Here is a 20,550-nt window from a genome sequence, read left to right as displayed (position 1 = left end):
GGACATGTGATAGAAAACTTGGAGTATCTTGATTCAAATAAACACTAGAATTACTAGGAATACTGACTTTTTTTCTGAATTGTCCTGTAGGTTAAGATGGATGTACGACCATTTAATTCAAAATGAAATAAATGACTGGTGGATCAGTAAATCAACTTTCTGTTTACAAACCCTTTTACACTCTTTTACACAAAAATGCAAATGATCTTTTTTAATCTGTTTCCCAAGCTTCAGCTTCTAAAGCAAAACCCAAATGAGTTCTGGTTTATGGCATTTTCCAATAATAAGGCACTTTTTTCCTACATGTTTTTATTCTTCACACATGGATATTTTTGTGATTCTATGTCTCTGTAGCCCTGCAACTTTCCCGCAGATCGTTATGTGTCTGTGCTAAGGGCAGAAGTTTTCCTATTTCCTCCCGTTAAGCATCTTGTGGAGTTTTTTTTTTTAAATATTGGGTCTAAGCTCAGAGTTTGTCTGAAAAACACACATTGATTTGTATAACTAATGTTGACCTGACCTCCAGCTAACACCCACCATGTGACTTTTCAAACAGGTGTCATTTGTACAGTTCAGCGATGGCGCAAAAACAGAATTCAAGCTGAATGCTTACCAAGACAAAGGTGTCGCCATGTCGTCACTTTATTACATTCCTTACAGAGGAGGAAACACCAAGACAGGTTCGATCACACGCATCCTGTCATCTCCATACGTTGTTTTTTGGAGCTGCCTGTGCACCAGTGAAAATGCTGTAACAACAGTTTCCCTCTCCTCGCTTGAGCAGGGATGGCTCTGAAACACACCTATGAAAAGGCCTTTTCGGTGGAAAATGGAATGAGAAGAAACGTCCCCAAGGTTGTCGTAGCGATCACAGATGGACGATCTCAGGATGAGGTGAAGAAGAATGCTGCCAAGCTGCAACACGCAGGTAACAGCCGCAGATTTCCCCAAAATGATGCCCCATTTATCACAACACTGGCAGCAATGTGTGTTTTCATTCTTTTCTGGGATTTGAAAATATGAAAACAGAACTTGGCATGTGGAGAGTAGATGATGCTATGTGCTGTTTGATTGGCCTGTTAGACGACAGTTCAGTTTGTCCTCTTTAGGGGACAAACTGAAGGACAGAGTTCTGTTAGTAGCATTTATGAAGGTGGTACAAACGAGGATCCGAAAAGAGAGAAAGATGTTCTGTCATGAGTGTTTGATCTGCAGTTTGGTTTCAACCATGAAATGACACTTGCTGACAACTGTAGACCAGTTCAGACAGTAGAGTGCTGCATAAATTATTTACAGACTATGAAGAACAGCTTGTACCCGTCTGACTTTTCCTGCAGCTGCTTGGTTAAAGTTGCAATGATTACTTTGGCTGTTTTAACTGCTTCCACATCTGTTTGTGTATTTCTACATCCTGTCAGGTTACAGCGTCTTTGCCATCGGTGTTGCCGACGTGGATTTTGCAGAGTTGCAGGAGATCGGCAGCAAACCCATCGATAGGCACGTCTTCGTCGTGGATAACTTCGATGCTTTCGACACCATTAAAGAAAACCTGATTACCTTCATTTGTGAAACTGCATCTTCATGTGAGTTGAAACAAATTGCAGCGTGAATGTTTCTCTTATTTCTTTATTTTTTCCTTCATTGGAGGGAAAGTACTCATTTTTCTTCCTTGTCTCACAGCCTGTCCTTTGATTTTCTTGAACGGCTTCACTTCACCTGGTAAGTACAACAATGACATAGGATGGAGGAACATTCTAATCTCTGACTTTCACGTTTAAGTATAAAACTCCTGATTTGTTACTTTACAGGCTTCAGGATGCTCGAAGCATTCAACCTGACTGAGAGGACGTACAGTTCTGTCAAAGGCGTCTCTATGGAGCCTGGCTCCTTCAACAGCTACACGGCGTATAGACTCCACAAAAACGCCTATCTGAGCCAGCCAACAAAGTGAGTGCTCGTGTGAAATACCTTTAGTCTTTGGTTTTTCAGGTAAGGCTGACCTCCGCTTTAGAATGTGACATGTGTTTTTCTAGTTTTTGGTTAGTAACATAAAAGCTACTTTAGCTGTAACAATCTTACTCGTCGGCTCTGACTCATGAGTGATGGCTCCACCAAAGAGAGTTTCTACAGTCCAGAGTAAGTAAGGAGGCCATGGGTCCTCGTGAAGAGACAATTTGAGTTAAAACGTTTGCTTTTACTGTAAGTTTCTGCTGTTAGTGTTGCAGCAAAATGCACCATATTCTAGGTGAGAACATGTTGGTGTTATGAATGTTTCTTGACTTAGTAAAAGGTTTTCATAACTTAACGCAGTAAACAATGAAAATATGGAGAAACGTCAAAGATTTAAAACTCTTTAGTTCTGCAGGGAGAATACACAGGACTTGCTGTCTTTTATTTCCACTTCAAGGTTGTTCACGTCGGCATCATGAAGCATCCTGCACAGCTGTGTTTAGAGCTGTGCTCGAGCTTTTTCCCTTTTATAAACGGGGTCAGCAGGTTCAACATGCTGTGTGAGGTCACACTGAGCTGTAGGTTATAGCAGGGTGCAACCCGCCTTCAAAACGCCTCTGCAGTTCATTTTGAAGCTGTTTAACAAGCCTCCACGAGGCCCCTGAGGGCAAATGGAGCCACAGAACTGTTAACACTGCTCACCACCCAGCATAGACCTCCTCTATCCAAAAATCACATGCAACACGTTAAAAAACAAAAGGTGCTTCAGTTGTGACTGTTCACCAAGTTTCACATTCCACAACGCTTGCAAACGTTGGAGGCACGAATGGGAAATAATTTTTACTTGTGTAGAAGTAGCAAAAACAAAATACAAAAACCAAGGACTAAGTCAACAAGTGCTATCAGTTAAAATATGCATCTGTGTGTGTGTGTGTGTGTGTGAATGGAAGAATGATGAGCAACATTGAAAAGCGCTAAATAAGTGGCCATTTACATAAAGTGGACCAGCACCTCCACAACAGCTTCTGGGCTCCTCGTCTCCATTATCTTCTATAACAAGAATCTCTTTGTTTTGTGTTGAACAGAGACATCCACCCTGATGGTCTCCCCCACGCCTACACCATTATTATGATGTTCCGCCTCCTCCCCGACTCTCCCACCGAGGCCTTCGACATCTGGCAGGTGTCAAGTAAAGACCACAAGCCAGAGACCGGCGTCACAATTGACCGTAAATATCATCTGCTATTCTGATCTTCTGACGTGAGTGTGGTGGTGTGGAAACATGTGGGTGGGGGTATCTGGTCATGAAACAATCAGAGTGGGTTGTAATGAGCCAGCTGCTTCGGTCTCAGTTGATAACTTAGCAGAGTTCTTTTATCTCAATGCTGTCACGTCGTCGCCCGAGCTCAGCTGGTCCTTGTAAAGCCTCAGCCTCTCAGCAGGATGCTTTACTGGGCTTCAGCAGAACTCCAGTCCTGATTGGTTGTTCATGGGTCCTAGGCGACAGTGATGATCATTAAAGAAAGGTTTAACAATGACAGGGAAAACGAGTTTTAGCATTCGGGGGAAGAGTTGGACCCAAAGTTAACTTGCTGCCCTGTGTCCCACAGCTTCCAACATGTAAAGCACATTTTAGAAGGCAGAGTCCAATTCAGTGGTTTTACACAGGCCCCTAAAGAAGTGAAGTACTCATCATATGATCACAGAGCTGCGTTAAAGGGACTGCAGCTTCAATTTGTTGACTGCTCACAAGCTGCACAATCAAAATATCTGAATCCCAGAAAATAAAATGCTCCAGAAGAATGTTTGCAAAGCTTTACCTACTGTACTGTGACCTGCCTTAAATTACAGTGTAAGGAAACCGAGATACTGTTTTTACTATAAACCATCTTCATTTTTCCAATGACTTCAAGGATCCAAATTTAAATATCCTGTTCATAAATTAAAAATATTGATTTCACAAAAACTTTATAACCTCTGTGCTAAATAATGACAGCAGTACACTGGTTGAACTGCCACGAAGTACTTGGCTATTTATAGTGTGTAATTTAATTTCCTGCCAGGCTGCGATGTGAGTTTGCTGTTTTCAGTTTGGTAAACCTGCCTCTGAGGGAGGCACAAACTGAGGGAAATGAGTCAGAACAATTCCTTGCAAAGCAGAAAACATCCCAACCTGAACATGCATCAGTAGCTCCAGTTTGTTCCGCTCATTTCAAATGTTTTGACTTGTGCATAATTACATTTAATTCACTGACAGAAACAAGGGCTTCTTTTCAGAAGCCTGTTTGCACTACAATTTGCAAAATGGTTGACTTAGGAAAAAAAAACACTAAAAGCTCTCAGCTGAAGCAGCTTCTGTTCACGTGAATCTACAGACCTGTGTGTAATATCTTTGTCTCCGCTCAGCCTCCAGCCAGACTGTGTCGTTCTACAACAAAGACGAGCGAGGTGAGATCCAGAGAGTCACATTCGACAGCAGTCAAGTGAAGAAGATCTTCCATGGAAGCTTCCACAAGGTAAACACACACTGATGCCATCAGACAAAAGCTTGAGACTTTATCACCACTTATTGTGCAGAGACATTGGTCACACAGCAGACTGCACATTACAAAGTAGCAGCATTGCCTGAGCAGTGTGTGTGTGTGTATGTGTGTGTGTGTATGTGTGTGTGTGTGTGTGTCTATATATATAGATAGATAGATAGATAGAGATAGATATCTCTCAAATCGCTTCTTTGTTCTCGCTGGATATCTTAAGGTCGTACAGATACACACTGCCTTAGATTCCAAGTGTGTTGTATATTACAGGCAGAGCACCTTCAACTACAGATGTGTTGCTGAAGACATGTCAACTCACACAGATGTGGTCCTCTGCAGTTGCGTAAAGCTTAAGCGCAGCAAACTCAGGCTCTCACCCTCTGAACTGAATCCAAAAACCTGGATTTTATTTATTTTTTAAAAATCCCTAACTAAGACTCAAATGACACTGGCTTTGTTTAAATCATTCAGAAGCGAAGCAAAACAGAAAGATGATGCTGGTTCTGTGGATCTGTGTCTTTGTTATTCTCAGGTTGTAACTTTTTACTTAAAACATATTCAAACCCCTGACAGCTACACTACACTATAGGACTATGCAGACAGACATTATAATGAGTAGGAGCAATTCATTTTTTGTTTTAGTGTTTGTCTTGGTGTTGTAGGTATTGTATTGTTGAAATACAATTAGTTTAGAAAATGATGGAAGTTGTGCTTTAAATCAACTTATGTCATTAAAGTCCTGGGATTTGGGGTAAATATCACAGTTTCAAAGAAAGTAAGTATTTAGCATTTTAAAATCCAAAACAGTAGAACAGCCGCTTTACTAGACAACTGCTAGTGTTGCCGTTTATCGTCGGACTCTTGATGTGAATTTGGACGTAAAGTTTTGACGGATTGGTCAAAGTTCAAATGTCAGACTGTGCTGCAGTTAGAGACAGAGTGTTTTGTACCTGGATTATTTTCCCCAAAGGGTGTTTGGTGAGGTGCTGATTCAGCTGTTTGATCCTGCTGCTAAACTGGATAGATTTGATTTCTACTCGTGTTCATGCAGAATGGTCACAGTTTGATGGCACTTTCCAACAGAAAGTCAACAGTCATTACTACAAGAAGCTGTATTTCCTGCATAAACCATTTCTTTGACCTGATGTAGACAATAAGCACAGACTCTGTAGTGAAGCTATGGGTGTAAGGACAGTGTGTGTGTGTGTGTCTGTGTGTGTGTGTGTGCCATAGTGCTGTAAGGGACACTCATTTACAAGACTTATTACTGAGGGGAAGCAGTTGTAGACAGCTGTCCAGCAATATCACAAGTTTCACAAGGATCCATAAGCTCTTCTGAGAGGGGGAGACTATTAAAAATGCACTGCAGCCACTGCTGGGACACTTGCCTGGAAAATACTGGGTCACTGCTATTGAACAATGACATCAGAACAGTTGTGGCGCGCCAGCAGGAGGGTGGGGTTTCACGTCCAGCGCTCTGCACTGTCCCATCTCTCCTCTGGGCTAAGTGCAGTCACTCAGCCTCACCTCCGCTGGCTGGAGGCCGACTTTGGAAATGATTGCAGCCCCTTGCTTATACCTCCCAGCGTGAATGTGTGTGCTGCATCTGGCAAAGGGCAAAACGTCAGTGTCTTTTATTGAGCAAGTAATAAGAGAATCTCAGTGATTTACAAAGCCTGTCCACAGATTAGCTGCTGCAGTCATAACCATTATTACCCTCTGACATTTACTTTTTGGAGGGTTGTGTTTTCTTTATTCCCTCAAGCAGAAAAGTGGAGGGATTTCAGGTAACATGTTAACACCCTAGTGTAATTAAGAGGTGCTGGTCCCTGACCACCGCTACTTAACACCCTCTGTTTCCTACTCGTTGGGAGTTTTGATAATAATTGCACTGTTACACAAGTAAGAACTGAAGATCTCAGATGTTTTTCCACCCTGGATACTTTGCTGCTTTAAAACATTGGCCTTTTTAACCGGCCTGATAGGTCCAGAGGTTGGATTCACAACCGTTTAACTTATTATACCTAGTTTTAGTGTCATTTAGTCTGGTGTGTTTTCTGTTCCAACAGAGTTTTAGCTTTGGTCAATCTGAAAAAAGGAAGGAAAATGTATCCAGCTTACAAGAGGTTGGAGGAAATCCTCCACCTGCGTACGACCTCAGCACAGAAAACCATTTTACCTCGAGCACAAATACCCTTTTCTAGCAGCAGTCTGCACCTCGCGTGGTGCTTCCACATTATTAGAAAGAAAGTTGAAGAAATTTAAATCAGTCTGTCATTTTCCTGTTTTGGTCGTGGTTACCACCACTTAGTGGTGTTATCGTTCTTTTTAAAGTCGTCTGGTGGAGTCCAAATCTGGAAAGAACTGCTCGAAAGATGAATGAAACTTTGTACACTGCACTGGCTTTACTTTGGCAGATGTGAGGTCCAGTAATAGCTGATAGTATCCACGAGGGAGAGAGCAATCACTTGTGACTTAATACATCGCTTTGTGTTTTACAAGAATAATGGATCAGATTTTCCCTGAACCCTCAGAGGAATGATGAGAATAAGCCTGAGTGGAAGACTTCTGGCATAAATCTGATTACATTTACATGCTGGCAGCTTCAGTGTGGCCATATCAGTGTTGTTACTGGCTTTTAAAATCTGTATCCTGTGAACTCAGCATCTACAGACGAGCGCATACTGTAAAGGTGCTGAAAGAGACACAGCGACTCCATGCTGACTTCATGAAAACTCCATCACACAGATGCCTGAAAGTGTAAATGGAAACAGTCCCACAAGTCTTTCTTAGATATTTCAGCGTCTCTGTGGTCTGTTGAACATGCCTCTGCATTTCCTCGAACACTCAGTGACCACAAGCAGCGAGCCGCATCTGTCGGAGCTGCTCCACGGCTTTGTTAAAGCAGCATTCTCCCTCCCCACAGCTGGATTCGCTCCGATGGGCTGCTGTCTTAGTGGGGTCAGCGTTGAGGAGAAGTTGTTGTAAAGGCAGTGATCATGGCTCACCGCAAAAATGACATCATGAGATGTGGTGAGGGAGATCTGAGTAAGGAGAGTACATTGTGGTTCTGTGTATGTGTAACGGACATAAATCCAGTCCAGCCTCAGTTATTTCACAGTTAGGAGTTAAAGCTGAGGACGATTCCCCACATGCCTTTTCAATCAGATGAAAGGAAGGCATTTTAAAGAGAGTGCTTCTGAAATTTAACTTCTTTCCAGTTGAAAGAGGAGCAATATCTGAGATGTGGTGGAGCAGCGTATAAGAAACTGCAGGTTTGCACATATTCTCTAGTCCACGGAATCTGCCCTTGATGGTTTAGGTTGGTCCTAAAACAACAGGAACGCTGGTTGCTGTGATCGTTCCTTCTTTATTGTAGTTATAGAAATTGTCTCACTGCATTGAAGCCATGGCCCTGGCAGTGGGGTGGGCAGCCACAGGTGGTGCCGAGCGTCTCACTTAAGAACAAACCTGGTGTGTAAGCTTGGATTTGATCTTGGAGGCTTCCACATTGTGGCCTGATGCTCTGCCCACCCCCAGTTTCCTAGTCCCCACTCTGTACAAAATGTATTTAAAAGTTACTCTAAAGTCAATAAATGAACAGACCTTCTATCTGGAGGCGTTTTTTAGGTGGAAGTAGACATTAAAACGTACGGAGGTCAAAGGTTGACATTACTACCCAAACTGAACCAAACCACATGGAAGCCAGTTCCATGTGAGTGAAGGCGAGTGAAGGTGTCCTTTAAATGCAGAGAGTGAAACTCAGAATCTTCAGCATATATGATTTGGTCCACGCCGTATAGAAACGACTGTCTGTTGAATGCACCTTAATGTTAACAAATGGAAAATTCCACAAGATGGATATTTTTCAAACTCTTCATTAGCTTATGGTTACAGGAAACAGCAGAATGTAGTATTAAAATCTAAACATCAGATGAATACAGTGTCCAGACTAATCAATTAACCCAGTGAACGGACAGGCAGCACTGTTTTCTGTCTCTGAGTTCTCTTACATTCCAGGAGTGTTTCAAGAAACCGAACGGCAGGGAAGACGATCGAGCACGTCTGTCCTCAGCTCGGGTTCCATAGCCAGACACGGGATGACCTAATCATTTTCAGGCCATCGGGATAAAAACCAGACGGCAGACTTGGTCACAGTACAAAGAGTGTGTCAATAAAATCTATTATTCTCTTTGTCTTCTTCCGTTCTCTCTGAAGCTCCATATACTGGTTTCATCCACCGGCGTCAAACTCAACGTCGACTGCCAAGAAGTGGCTGAGAAGGAGATCAAAGCGGCTGGAAACACGTCCGGCGACGGCTACCAGGTTCTGGGCAAGATGTCCAAAGCCATCGGCGCCAAAGGTCAATCAGCAACTGTAAGTCAACGCTAATCCTGCAGAGCAAGAGCAAAACCTCATCGATGAAGGATTTGAGAAAGATTTTACTCACATTTGACTTTATGACCACAAAACTATCTGTTCAATGAGACGCACAGTAGGCTGTGCATCAAAAAAGCTCTAGAAATGTAGTAAAAGTGTTGCAGGTGTGAATTGTGTTTGTCTGAGACATGACAATAACACTAATTGGTGGTGAATGTAAAATGTTATTTTCTTACCACTTAAGGATCAGTGTTTGAAGCATTAACTATGAGCTGTGCTACATCTAAAGCCATTAAACAGACATAAAAACGAGCAGTTCTGTACATTATTATCAACACATTTCCTTTCTTCTCTGGGGCTGATGGGACTTGGCTGTGTGGTTTTCTCTGCTGTTTTTCTGTTTGCCTTGTGCATCAGAAGACATATGTACCACAACATGGTTTCCATGTTTTGCTTCTCCCCCACTCTCTCTGCAGTTCCAGCTCCAGATGTTTGACATTGTCTGCAGCTTGGCCTGGACCAGCAGGGACAGATGTTGTGACCTCCCATCTATGGTAAGGGAACCCCCACCTCCCTGAAACATGGACACAGGGCACTTACTACTTTAACCTGCAGCCAACAGCTACACGATGGTGATTGTTTGGCTTTAGATTAGTGTCCAGACAATCAGCTGTAGTGAGGAGCATCTTCTCTGCTACACTAGATAAATTATGAAAGACCAAAATGGCTGATGGAGTTTTTGGCCAGTAAACAAAGATTATCCTCCCTGATATCTTTCTGAATTCCGCCTTTAACAAGAATAAACAATTTGGCAAAATAAAACAAGGACTTTATGGATTTTCAAGGCCTGATTAGACATATGCCTTTAATACATGTCGTGCAATTTTGACTTGCAAGTAAAGATAATATTGAGGCCATTGCTTGTGGCAAAATGGAAAAAGTATTTTATTGTATACACAGTATCCTGATATGTCTTTAGTTGTAAATGCTTTTGCGTACACACTGTATTTTCCACTTTTCCGTTTTTGTAAATACTGTAAGTACAGTGCAAAAAGCAGTTTTCCGTCGTCCCTGTGAGCTGCTTAACAAGAGAATTGACCCACTGTGGTCTGATCTTACTTCTGCACCTAGAGCAGCTCTAAGTGAACTTTTAAGAATCACATCTGCTTGTATAGAAGTGCATAATTTCCCCTTTGACATGTTATCAGGCTTGAGCTCAAACATTTTTCATAAAAAGTATCGCGTCTCCGGGACAGTGGATTTAATTACAGCTGATTAAAAGTAATGAGCAGAAAAGAGTGTTTTCACTACAACACTCAGCTGCAAGTCCAGAACAGCTCTCAGCAGCCAGTGTGTCCTTGATTTTCTTAGTTGTTTTTTTGACTCAGCAGCAGATCAAAGTAGAGATGTCAGAGTTGAATAATCAAAATCAGAACAGACTCAGAAAAAAAAAAGGATGGAGTGAGCCAGTTGATACGTGTGATGAAAGGCCAACAGGGTGAGAGAACACTGATCACAAAATGGCAGAAAAAAAAAGAAGCAGCAGCTTAGACTCATTTAACATGTGTGTGTTTCAGTGTGCACTGTATTGTAGGTGCTTGCTCAGTTTTTGGTCTCCACCATCTTCTGACCACAGTATCTGGTCTTCAGCGGCTAAATGTGTCGCTGTGCTTTTTGGTGGTAGAATTTGCCTAATGATAATAAGGTTGATGGGAGTGAATGAATGTTACAATGCTCTAAAAAGCTACAGTGGTTTATAGAAAGCCAACAGCCCAAACATGAGCATTTTACAAAATTGCCAATTGTAGAAAAGTATCATAGTTTTCTGCAGCCTTCATCACTCACTTATAATCTGGTGTTTCTCAACATTAGTGCCAGGGTAAAAAGAGAAGGACGTTCGTTTCCAAACTCTCTAAAAGTTTGGGCAGCAGCAGCTCCAGGATCAGACTATAGTTTGGCGGCTGGACTGGTTCTCTCACTTCAGTCTCAGCAGAGTCCTCCAGAGACACTGTAACAAATGCAGCTTTGTCTGAGCGCAGCGCTCTGCAGTTGGACGTCCAACACATTGTGAAAAGCACTGAGGCCTGGTGGGCGATTATCTCAGCTGCTGCAGAGCAGGGACAGCTGCTTGATTGGGCTGACAATTATTAAATGATTAGCATGGAAATATCCACTCAGACTGGGAAGTAAAGTTCCTTTATGAAGTGAAGTCGACAAAACGAGTTCGGTGTGTTTCACACAGCCGCTGTAACATATTACCAAATGTAACTTCCTCTCACAGAGTCTCACTGCTGCTGTCAATATTAACAGAATTGTCGCACACAGAAAACTCAGACTACACAATCTTTGTCATCACTTATAGGCTGTGGCCTGTTACAGAACAGCAATTATTTGTTTTCTGCTCCAAATAAACATGTAGGGAGCAACAGCAGAGACGAGGACGTTTCAAATCTGTTGAACAGGAGTTTCTGCCTAAATGACCTATCGAAAGGAATTTGGCCAATTTGAGAGAATGGGATGATTGTTATTCTGGTTTGCACAATCTGCACATAGTTCATGTCACACGCACACACGGACTAGCAACACAAAGAGACACAAATGAGGACTTTCCTTAGCCTCTATCCAGAGTCCAAATATACTTCAATGTCATGCAAATGGAATATTTTCATTTGGTTTTCATATAAAATAGGAATGCTGCCACATTTATTTTGCTAAATTTGACTCCAGTTTCTCTAAAATCTGTGAAATGGTGAGAAACACCTGTTCTCAGATCCCAACATGATGTTCACTTTAGTTTTAAGAGCAGGAAAATCTCATCTTAAGTTCTTTTGTTCTGCTGGGGCCTTGTGACAGCGTCTCCTCCCTCCTCTACAATCTGTGGTTGGCTGACTTTCTAAGATCCCTCTTTTTTTTTTCCTTGTCATGCTGAAATCTCTGAAACAGAAAATACTTCACAGGGTCTCATCCTGCAGATTTGTTCTAATATTTGCTGTCACTCCAGGGTGGAATCAGTTGAAGCTTACATGTGATTTCCTTTGCTTCTCTGAACAGAGAGATGAGCTGAAGTGTCCGTCTCTTCCCAACTCCTGTACCTGTACGTCAGAGGCCACTGGGCTGCCGGGAACCCAGGGACCAGTGGTAAGAAAAAGCATCTTTAAAAGAGCAAAATCTACAACAAGAGAGCATCAACTCCTGCACATATAAGTGCCCACTTGTTGTTGGTGGGTTTATTTAAGAACAATATCCTGAAAATTATTTAGTAAGCAAGTGAAACACTTTGGTCTTTTCCAACTTGTTTAAAGAACAATGTGATGTGACCGTGTGTGCACGTTACCTTTTGTGCAGCCAGCAGCACATATGATGTGGAGAATCAATATGAATTCCATAGCTAAATGACTCATTCTGACCTTTGAATATGATGATACTTTGCCTGCTGTAATCAGTGGAGTAAACAGCAGTACCAGCTTACAAACTGATGCCCTGCTTCCATGGATTAGAGGCAAAGTGGAGATGTTGCCTCAGAACAGTTGAAAAGAATCAATGTCTGCATATTTGTGTCTCTGTACAGTGTTTACACAGTGTTTAATGCATCTGACCTCAGGACGTTGTTGTCGCTTCTTAGATTTAAGCAACTGAAAGACTTTGGTTCAGGTTGTTGTTTCTGAAAAATGCTGTAAGTTGATGATCACAGTATTTTAACCTTTTTAAAGCTTTGCTTTAGTTATTAGGAAAAACACATTATTGCCAACTTGTGTTTTCCAGAGCCAGTCAGTCAAAATGTTTCCTTCTTAATTTAAAAAAATAAAAAAACAAAGGAATTATTTGTTAAAAAATGCATATTTGACATATTCCAAAAGTCAGAACTTCAACAGCTAGTTTTGGGCTGTTCTATTCTTTACTTACTGTTACCTACATGTAGAGCTTTGACCATAATAACGAGCCAGATATGGATTTCTGGATCACGCTGGACGTGTCGTGCACTCTACTTTTTATGTCATAAATTCCTTCAGCACACTGATGTTCAGTTTTGCTCTGCCGACTGTGGATTAATCCCCAGCAAATACGACATTTCTGTTGTTTAAGGAGCCTTTGTTTTAGACGGAGCAGCACGTTGATTTGTTTGCTAGCAGAAAATTTTAGAATTTTTCCAGACTTGTCTTTAAAATGAATTTGTTCACTAAAAATTTCCACTTAATCGTCCAAACAACATCTTCTTAGTTCCAAGTGGTTTGGAATCGAATTTGATTGACCCAAACAAACAGTCCAGGTTTACTCGCGTGTTTGATATCTTTTGTGTCTTGAGTGCAGCCCACTCGAGCGGCTTCATTCTAGGCAGGTGCTAAACTTAAACACACAGGACCTGGTGCAGCTTTATTTTAGTTTATTTTCACCAATTTGTTCTGATCCTGCCTCAGATTCATTAAGTGTGATGCTTTAAGACAATTTCCAGCCAAAAAGGTGATTTTTACAAGTTGCTGGCTTTTTAAACGTAACCAGGACAAAGTCCCAATAGTATCTACGGATATTTGACTGATGTCTTATCAGAAACATTTTAAAAATGGATAATGAAAGACTTGAGGTGAATATTTCACACATGAAAGATGACAAATGAACTGCTGCTTTTATGGGCGTTAACATGATAAATGTTCCTCCTCCTCCTCATCAGGGTGCTCCTGGCATCAAAGGTCCTCGAGGCGACAGAGGAGAGCCTGGCCCTGCCGTAAGTACCTCATTTTAAAACCTTTTAATAAACACTGGTGGGAAAAAAAATATATCTACCACAGTTTTCTTTTTTCGGAACAGAACTCTTCAGTAATCTGCCCTCAATGAAAACAAAAGATTGTTTAAAATACACTTTGAAGCGAGTAAGAACATCTGATTCCACTCACTGAAGCAGTGTTTTTGAGCATTCCTCATCTCCTGCAACAGTAGCATACTTGAACTGGGATGAGAGATATCAGCAGATATCAACAAGCGCTCCTGCAGTGTTGGAATACTTCCAGTCTGACCTCCTTTCCGTCTTTCACAGGGACCAGTCGGCCCACGGGGCGATAACGGACCACCTGGGCCCATGGGTCTGCCCGGCCCTCAAGGACCAAGTGGGCTGTCAATGACAGGAGAAGCAGTAAGTCTGAACACTCCCTGCTCTCAGCCACAGGCGATTTGAGCAACTGAGCATAAATCTCGAGATGCCCCGGCACTGCGGAGCAGGGATTACTAGTCAATTTATTATGAAGGGAATTTACAAGCTGGGGAGTGTCTGTGGCAGAGACTCAACTTCATGTCTGAAGGGAAGAAGTGATCCCAAAAATCACTGCATGCTAATAAATCACTGGTGTGGATTTCCATCTGGGAGATGACATGTACCCAAATAAAACAGAAATGTTCCCTGGTTGTGTCTCCAGAAAGGTCACAGCAGACAAACAATGATGGAGAGAAACATGTACATTTATTTCACTTTCTGCTACTTCAGACTCTTTACAACATTATCTGACAGCTGTTGACTTACGGACTTTAATCATTCAGACGTTTAGAAGCATAATAAGTCACGTTCCTTCAGGGCATTATTGTTCGTATCTTTAAAAGTGCACCGTTCGAGCATATCTGCATTTCACTTAGTCAACTGTAAATTAGAGAGATAGAAAACCCTTTTACTCGACAGGACTACAGGGTGATGCTTTGTAGACCTGAGGCCAAAAGCCACGAAGATGACATGAAACGTATTTGAGCATCTGAGCAAACAATGGTAACTGAAGGAAAACCACAGGAGTGTATCAGCATTTTATCTCATCTAGAGACTCAGGACTCAATTTGAAAATATTAGGTTTTGGTTCTGAATCCAGGATCAAACGTAATATTTGGCTTTCACCAGTGAAGGTTCCTGAAGTCGTCACCAACTAATGTTCAATGTTTCGATGCACACGGTCCTCGATGTAGAGGTGCTGATTAACAGTTATTAAGCTGAAGTGAGCAACAGTGACTTGGAGTCGTGCTTGTTTGTTGTGTCAGTGCTCGAATTCTCAGTGTAAAAGATTTGATTTCTAGGTTGAGATCAGGTTAGTTACTGTGACAACATGAGATGATTCACATCGTTATGGGGAAAAAAATAGAAACTGAAACTGAATAACCAAACTGGGTTGATCACCTGCATGTAAACCTTAACTTAAATAGTCCAGACTAGCTGGGTTATAGTTTCGCTGATGGGAAAAGGAACAATTGAAGCACACAAAGATCCGTTGTAATGTTCATAGGCCTCTTGTTTTAACCCAGACCTAAAACATTGTGGGAACCAAAGCCCGTCTGTGTTTATATTAGATTAAGATGCACTGGTCTGTGGTGGGTTACAGTAACCACATCTTAAACACAGCATTTTCATTTTAAATGTCTGCGCTGTGCATATTAAACACATGTTCTCGTTCCTGCCTACAGGGCCGCCCTGGACCAAAGGGAGACCCCGGTGACCCCGGCTTGCCCGGACACAAAGTAAGTGCAGCTCCACGTGGCAGGTTATCAGAGATTGATATTTGTACAACTAGTCTGCTGTTGTCCAGGTAACTGGACACTGGCTGGTGGGAATTCAGAGCGAAGCAGACGTGTGTCTCTGCATTAGTTCTCCATTATTTAACGTGAGAAGCTTGTGAAGTTAGAGCCAAGAGCAACTATTACCAAAGTGTTGTGGTCCGATGCTGTAGTCTGTGAATAAACAAGGAGCTACAGTCCAACCTGGTTTGACTGGAGAACATGTGGACTGCAGCTAATCAGCACATTACTTTCTACCTTTTCACGGTGCAGTGATCATGTTGGTAGGTCCCAAAGCTGTGACAGTGACTGTTTAGCCTTCATCACTCCCTCTTCTTCTTCCTCCCTCACACTGCTGTACAGTCATGACTCAGACGGACTAAATGCTGAGTTTATTTCCAAGAATTGCTGTTGATGGCACGAGCAGGCTGCAGGTGACCACGCTGGAGCAAATGCTGTAGCAACAGGCGTTTAATGATTTCCAGACCATGCGGGTCCTGGTTTATAATGCCTAATAAAACTGATCTGGAATTAATTATAGTCCCAGTAAATCTTATACAAAGGCATCAAAGAGCAGAGAGATTTCTGAGAAAATTAGCACAAAAGAGTTTTACAGGTAAACATGCAGGTACTGATGCTGAAACTGCTTTGAGTTGGTCAGTCAGGAGGAATGGGCTGAGTTTTCGTCTCTGGTTTTGCAGGGTCCACCTGGTCCTCCTGGAACCGTCGGCCCTATCGGACCATCTGGAGCGAGGGTGAGTACAGACAGACTGGTTTTAATTGCTCTCCACATTCTTAGCATAAACAGGATGGGTTTCCATTTTTATGTCGTGCTCTTTTAATTTCAGGGCCCTCAAGGAAATGCTGGACCAGCTGGACCCAGAGGCCCTGCAGGGCTCATGGTGAGACATTTAATGCTTTGACATGTGTACACTTGAAAACTGCTGCCTCACCCAGAGAAATACAGATTCCACTGAAAAGGCTTCTCTATAGGATGATGTGTTTCCAGTGATTTCTCACCGTTTCCTTGCAGGGGCCTCCAGGAGCTCCTGGAATTCCAGGCCCTACAGGAAAACCAGGAAACCCTGGAGATTCTGGTCCACCTGTAAGTTGTGCTCGCAGCTTTGTCCATGGAACAGCATCTCTGAGTTTGAATCCTTAAACTATTTTGTGTTTTGTTTTTTAAAGGGTGCTGTTGGCCCAAAAGGAGACAAGGGAGAGCGAGTAAGCAAATCTTAATTTATGGAATATGGTAACAACTTAGAAACTTCAAATGTGCGAAAATGCATCTGTTTTTCTAATGGGCTTTAATCTAACGTCAGTTTAAACCCTGTTAACGTTGGCGCATGAAACTACATTGGATGCAGCTACACATGATGAATGTAATCTGCATTTTTAGTTCCCAGGTCTAAATACAGACAAGGCTCCACAAAATGCAACAAAACTGAAGCTTGATATGTGCAGAAAATTAAAATGACAGCAACACAGCTTAGAACTATTGAAATCCAAGAAAACATTTCAAACAACATTACCTGAGCTCTTATTGTTTGGGCCGCTGAATTGCAGAGAATTGTTCCTCTAAGAAACTTGAGACACCACAACACTCATCCAATCTGTAATCACACCTGTTTGCAGGGTGACTTTGCTCCTCAGAACATGATGCGTTCAATCGCCAGACAAGTTTGCGAGCAGCTGGTAAACTGTAAGTGGAGCTCTGTGTTTGCAGTTCTGGCACTGTTGAGCTTTCTGCCACTTACTATTGAGATTTGTTTTAATCTTCCTTTTTCATCTGCTATTGCAGCACAAATTAGTCGTTTCACCACGATACTGAACCAGATCCCCAATGGCATGTACCGCAGCAACAACCCAGGCCCTCCGGGGCCTCCAGGATCCCCAGGCAATCAGGGACCCCGTGGGGAGCCAGGCCCTGCCGGACGGAACGGTTTCCCAGGAAGTCCAGGTTTATCCGGCCAACAGGGGGAAAGAGGTAACAGCACAGCACAGCCAGATTTTACAAACCTTGTCTAGAAGTAACATCACAAAAAGCTGCCTAGAGATTATTTACACTGCAGAAGGTTTATTTCAGAAGCAAAACCATCACAAAATGCTAACAAGACTTGGCTTCATCATACGCTCACTGATCCCAAGGCTTCACATAAACCCAGAAAAAGACCAACATGATGTAATTAGGACAGAGTTTTCATCATGCCACTAGAAAACCACTGTGCAGTAACTAGGCTGCAGTCAAATCTTAGCATCGGACTAGAGGAAGTGTTCCATTGATGAGCATTCATGCACAATGTCTGTCAGTGCTTTAATCAGCTCCTGGCTGCTGTTTCACAGTTTGGAACTCGGGCTTTAAGTTTTCACTCCCAGTTTCAAGTGATTGTAAGCGTTTTTAGGCCAAAGACCTAAACATCCAAATGGGGAATGAAGCTGGAAAGGAAAGGCATAAAAACTTTACAAGTCTGATGGTCAAATGCCGCCTTTAGAACTGTGATCAAGGAAGGTGGCTCCACACACTAGATTTTAAAGTGGGAGGGGGGTGAAGGGGGACAAGTTGGATTCTCTGTAGAACACAGCATTTCCAAAACAATAAGTCAAAAGCACCAATTAAAGCCAACAAATGGTTCAGATCGGATAGTTGACATTGTGACGACATTTAGAAAAAGCTGTTTCCAGATTGGAGTCGTTGCCTTTTACTGGAATTTTAGGTCCATTGTGCTGGAGCCAAAACTCAACCAAGGAAAACCTGTCACTGTTTTATGCATCTTTTTTCAGACAAGACAGGAGACACTTTGTCCTTATCTCTGATTAGTACACGTTTCATTTTACTACTTCAGTTGGGGGAGGGGGGGGGGTAAAATAATGTCAACATCATAAATACCAGTTGTGGATCCATCAAGTTATTGTGCTCCAGATTATTGACCTGTATTTAAAGAACTATTGTGACTGTGTTTTCTCCAGGTCCTCCAGGAGAGAAAGGCGACAGAGGAGCAACGGTGGTCGGCCAGAAGGGACAAAGAGGTCCTCCAGGTGTGCTGCTGCTGCTTTTAATCAACACGTTTAATACTGCAGGTTGTACAGTATTTAAAGAGGGGAAATCTGGGTCTCTACTAACAAAGTGTGACACGGCTCAAAAAGACTGGAGATTTCTTAAAAAGGAACCTTAACGTAATAGTGTTTCTAAGTCCACCATCAGAAAAACACGGGACAACACCACTACTCCCCAAAAACAGTGGTACTTGTCTGAAGACCATGTGAAGAAACATTTTCTGGATGGATGAGAACAAAGTAGAGGTTTTTGGCTTGAATTACAAATGTAGGTGTTAAAAACGACGCCCGTCAGCTTACACTCACCTCAGGCCCATTACAGAACTTAGTAAACAGAAACAGGTGAGAAATGAGACTTAATGTACTGGAGCTCCATTCAGTGTGGTAGCTGCTTTTGAGCAGATGGGATCAGTTGGTGATTATAATAAAACAATTAATCGCTACATCATACGCTGGACTTTTTTTAAAATAGAAACTTGTGACCACAAAATAATGAGGTCATCCTGCCCAGAGGCTCAAAGCAGCTCCAGTCCTGCTGTAACCCCACACCCTGAGACAAACGAGGTCAAGCTGTGGAAGAGGGTTGGTGGACAGCGGTGACTCGTTGCGTAAGAGGCTTCATTCACAACACATGCCGAGGACACAACCATCGAGGACACTTTCCAATTCGGCTTGGTCCCCGTCTAGACATAACGCAGAGTGGAAAATCGGCAAATCCTGCAGCCCACCCCCCATGCTTTCCCCCCAAGTTAAATTTTTTTTTTTTTAAATGTTCCAAATCTTGTGCCCAAGACTGTCGGCAGCAGTCGCAACTATTTAGTAATTTATTAGGTTTCCAGCTGGAATCAGAGTGTGGCAGTGATACTGAACCATAATTATCTGTTTGCTTCAGACATCACAAAACACTGACTTGGAGTTTAGCTTGAGGCCGTTTTACTGCAGTGTAATAAATTGAATGAATCTAAATATGATAGTAAAAAGAAAACAATCCCTCTGGGCCTCACTGTTTTTGACAATCAATAATTTCTAAATAAATCAGATCAAGCTTTAACTGGCTGTGTGCCACAGCATTTGGACAACATTTAACAAATGTAGTCGAACCCTGTGTCCTGGCCATGTCCCTGCATTATGGGCCTGTTATTGTAAGATTTATCTATTTTTGTCCTTTCGGCTTATTCTGTGAGTTCAGGGTCAGCACATGTGGATTTGGCCCAGTTCTTACGCCGGATGCCCTTCCTGACGTAACCCGCGCCAATTTCTACCGGGCTTGGACCAGCACGGCACAGCTGGGGAGTGTTGTAAAATACGGGGCAACAACTGATTTGATTTATTGCTTTGTAATAAATGTAAATACTATTGACAACGTGGAACTGGAATATTTGGTATTTTATATCCACTTATGGAGTATGAGTAAATACTGTTGCATTTTATCCATCAATCCATAAATCAATAACCTAAGATTGTCCTTTATAACTTTTTACTGAAATTCTCAGTATGGATCAGATAAAAACCCTATTTTACACATCGGCCCAATTATGCGAGAGAGTCCTGGTGATGCGTTTGTGGTCTTTATGGATGTCTGTTTTTCCCCACCAGGTCCACCAGGAGAAAGCCGAACAGGACCTCCAGGCCCTGCAGGCTCTGCTGGACCTCGTGGTCCCCCCGGACGTCCAGGCTACTCTGGAGTCCGTGGGCCTCCTGGACCTCCTGGATACTGCGACTCTTCACAGTGTGTTGGGATTCCTTATAACGGTCAAGGATACTTAGGTACGTATGAAGGCTAATTAATCATAGCTCATAATTCGGGAAAGAAATCAACGTAACTGAATTCAAACTGCAAGACTTCAAACTAATTGTTTCCGTAAAGATAAATAAGAGTCTGCTACAGAGACGGGACCTGATCAGCTCCTTTTTCAAAGACAAACACGTTCCAGCAGCTCCACAGCTCATTTACACCAGCTAACATGCTAATTGGTCATAGCATAAGCTGAGGAGGCCCGAGTGTCACAAATTGCTGGTGTCCATCCTCCTGTGTGAACCTGATATCACGGCAACGTCTTCATATTTTGCACAAACATCCGCTTGAACTCATAGAAATAGCAGTTCATAC

At 42.4% G+C, this 20,550-nt stretch overlaps 1 protein-coding gene across 5 annotated transcripts in view; it reads left to right on the top strand.

Annotated features, from left to right (window-relative positions):
• The window catches only part of col12a1b (collagen, type XII, alpha 1b), a 112,111-nt gene that overhangs the window by 88,430 nt on the left and 3,131 nt on the right, over positions 1-20,550 (top strand). For all 5 annotated transcript variants that reach the window (XM_067481595.1, XM_067481593.1, XM_067481597.1 and 2 more), the window contains 21 exons: positions 557-680; positions 785-928; positions 1,419-1,583; positions 1,681-1,719; positions 1,809-1,947; positions 3,036-3,178; positions 4,357-4,466; positions 8,706-8,864; positions 9,344-9,421; positions 11,919-12,005; positions 13,534-13,587; positions 13,897-13,992; positions 15,297-15,350; positions 16,088-16,141; positions 16,235-16,288; positions 16,420-16,491; positions 16,575-16,610; positions 17,022-17,088; positions 17,188-17,373; positions 18,354-18,422; positions 20,037-20,207. In XM_067481595.1, coding sequence (XP_067337696.1) covers positions 557-680; positions 785-928; positions 1,419-1,583; positions 1,681-1,719; positions 1,809-1,947; positions 3,036-3,178; positions 4,357-4,466; positions 8,706-8,864; positions 9,344-9,421; positions 11,919-12,005; positions 13,534-13,587; positions 13,897-13,992; positions 15,297-15,350; positions 16,088-16,141; positions 16,235-16,288; positions 16,420-16,491; positions 16,575-16,610; positions 17,022-17,088; positions 17,188-17,373; positions 18,354-18,422; positions 20,037-20,207 — 2,101 coding nt within the window. The remainder of the gene's footprint in view (positions 1-556; positions 681-784; positions 929-1,418; positions 1,584-1,680; positions 1,720-1,808; positions 1,948-3,035; positions 3,179-4,356; positions 4,467-8,705; positions 8,865-9,343; positions 9,422-11,918; positions 12,006-13,533; positions 13,588-13,896; positions 13,993-15,296; positions 15,351-16,087; positions 16,142-16,234; positions 16,289-16,419; positions 16,492-16,574; positions 16,611-17,021; positions 17,089-17,187; positions 17,374-18,353; positions 18,423-20,036; positions 20,208-20,550) is intronic.

The sequence above is a fragment of the Channa argus genome, chromosome 17 (assembly GCF_033026475.1).
Source record: "Channa argus isolate prfri chromosome 17, Channa argus male v1.0, whole genome shotgun sequence".
NCBI classification, from domain to species: domain Eukaryota; kingdom Metazoa; phylum Chordata; class Actinopteri; order Anabantiformes; family Channidae; genus Channa; species Channa argus.
This window is presented reverse-complemented; position numbering and strand designations above follow the sequence as displayed.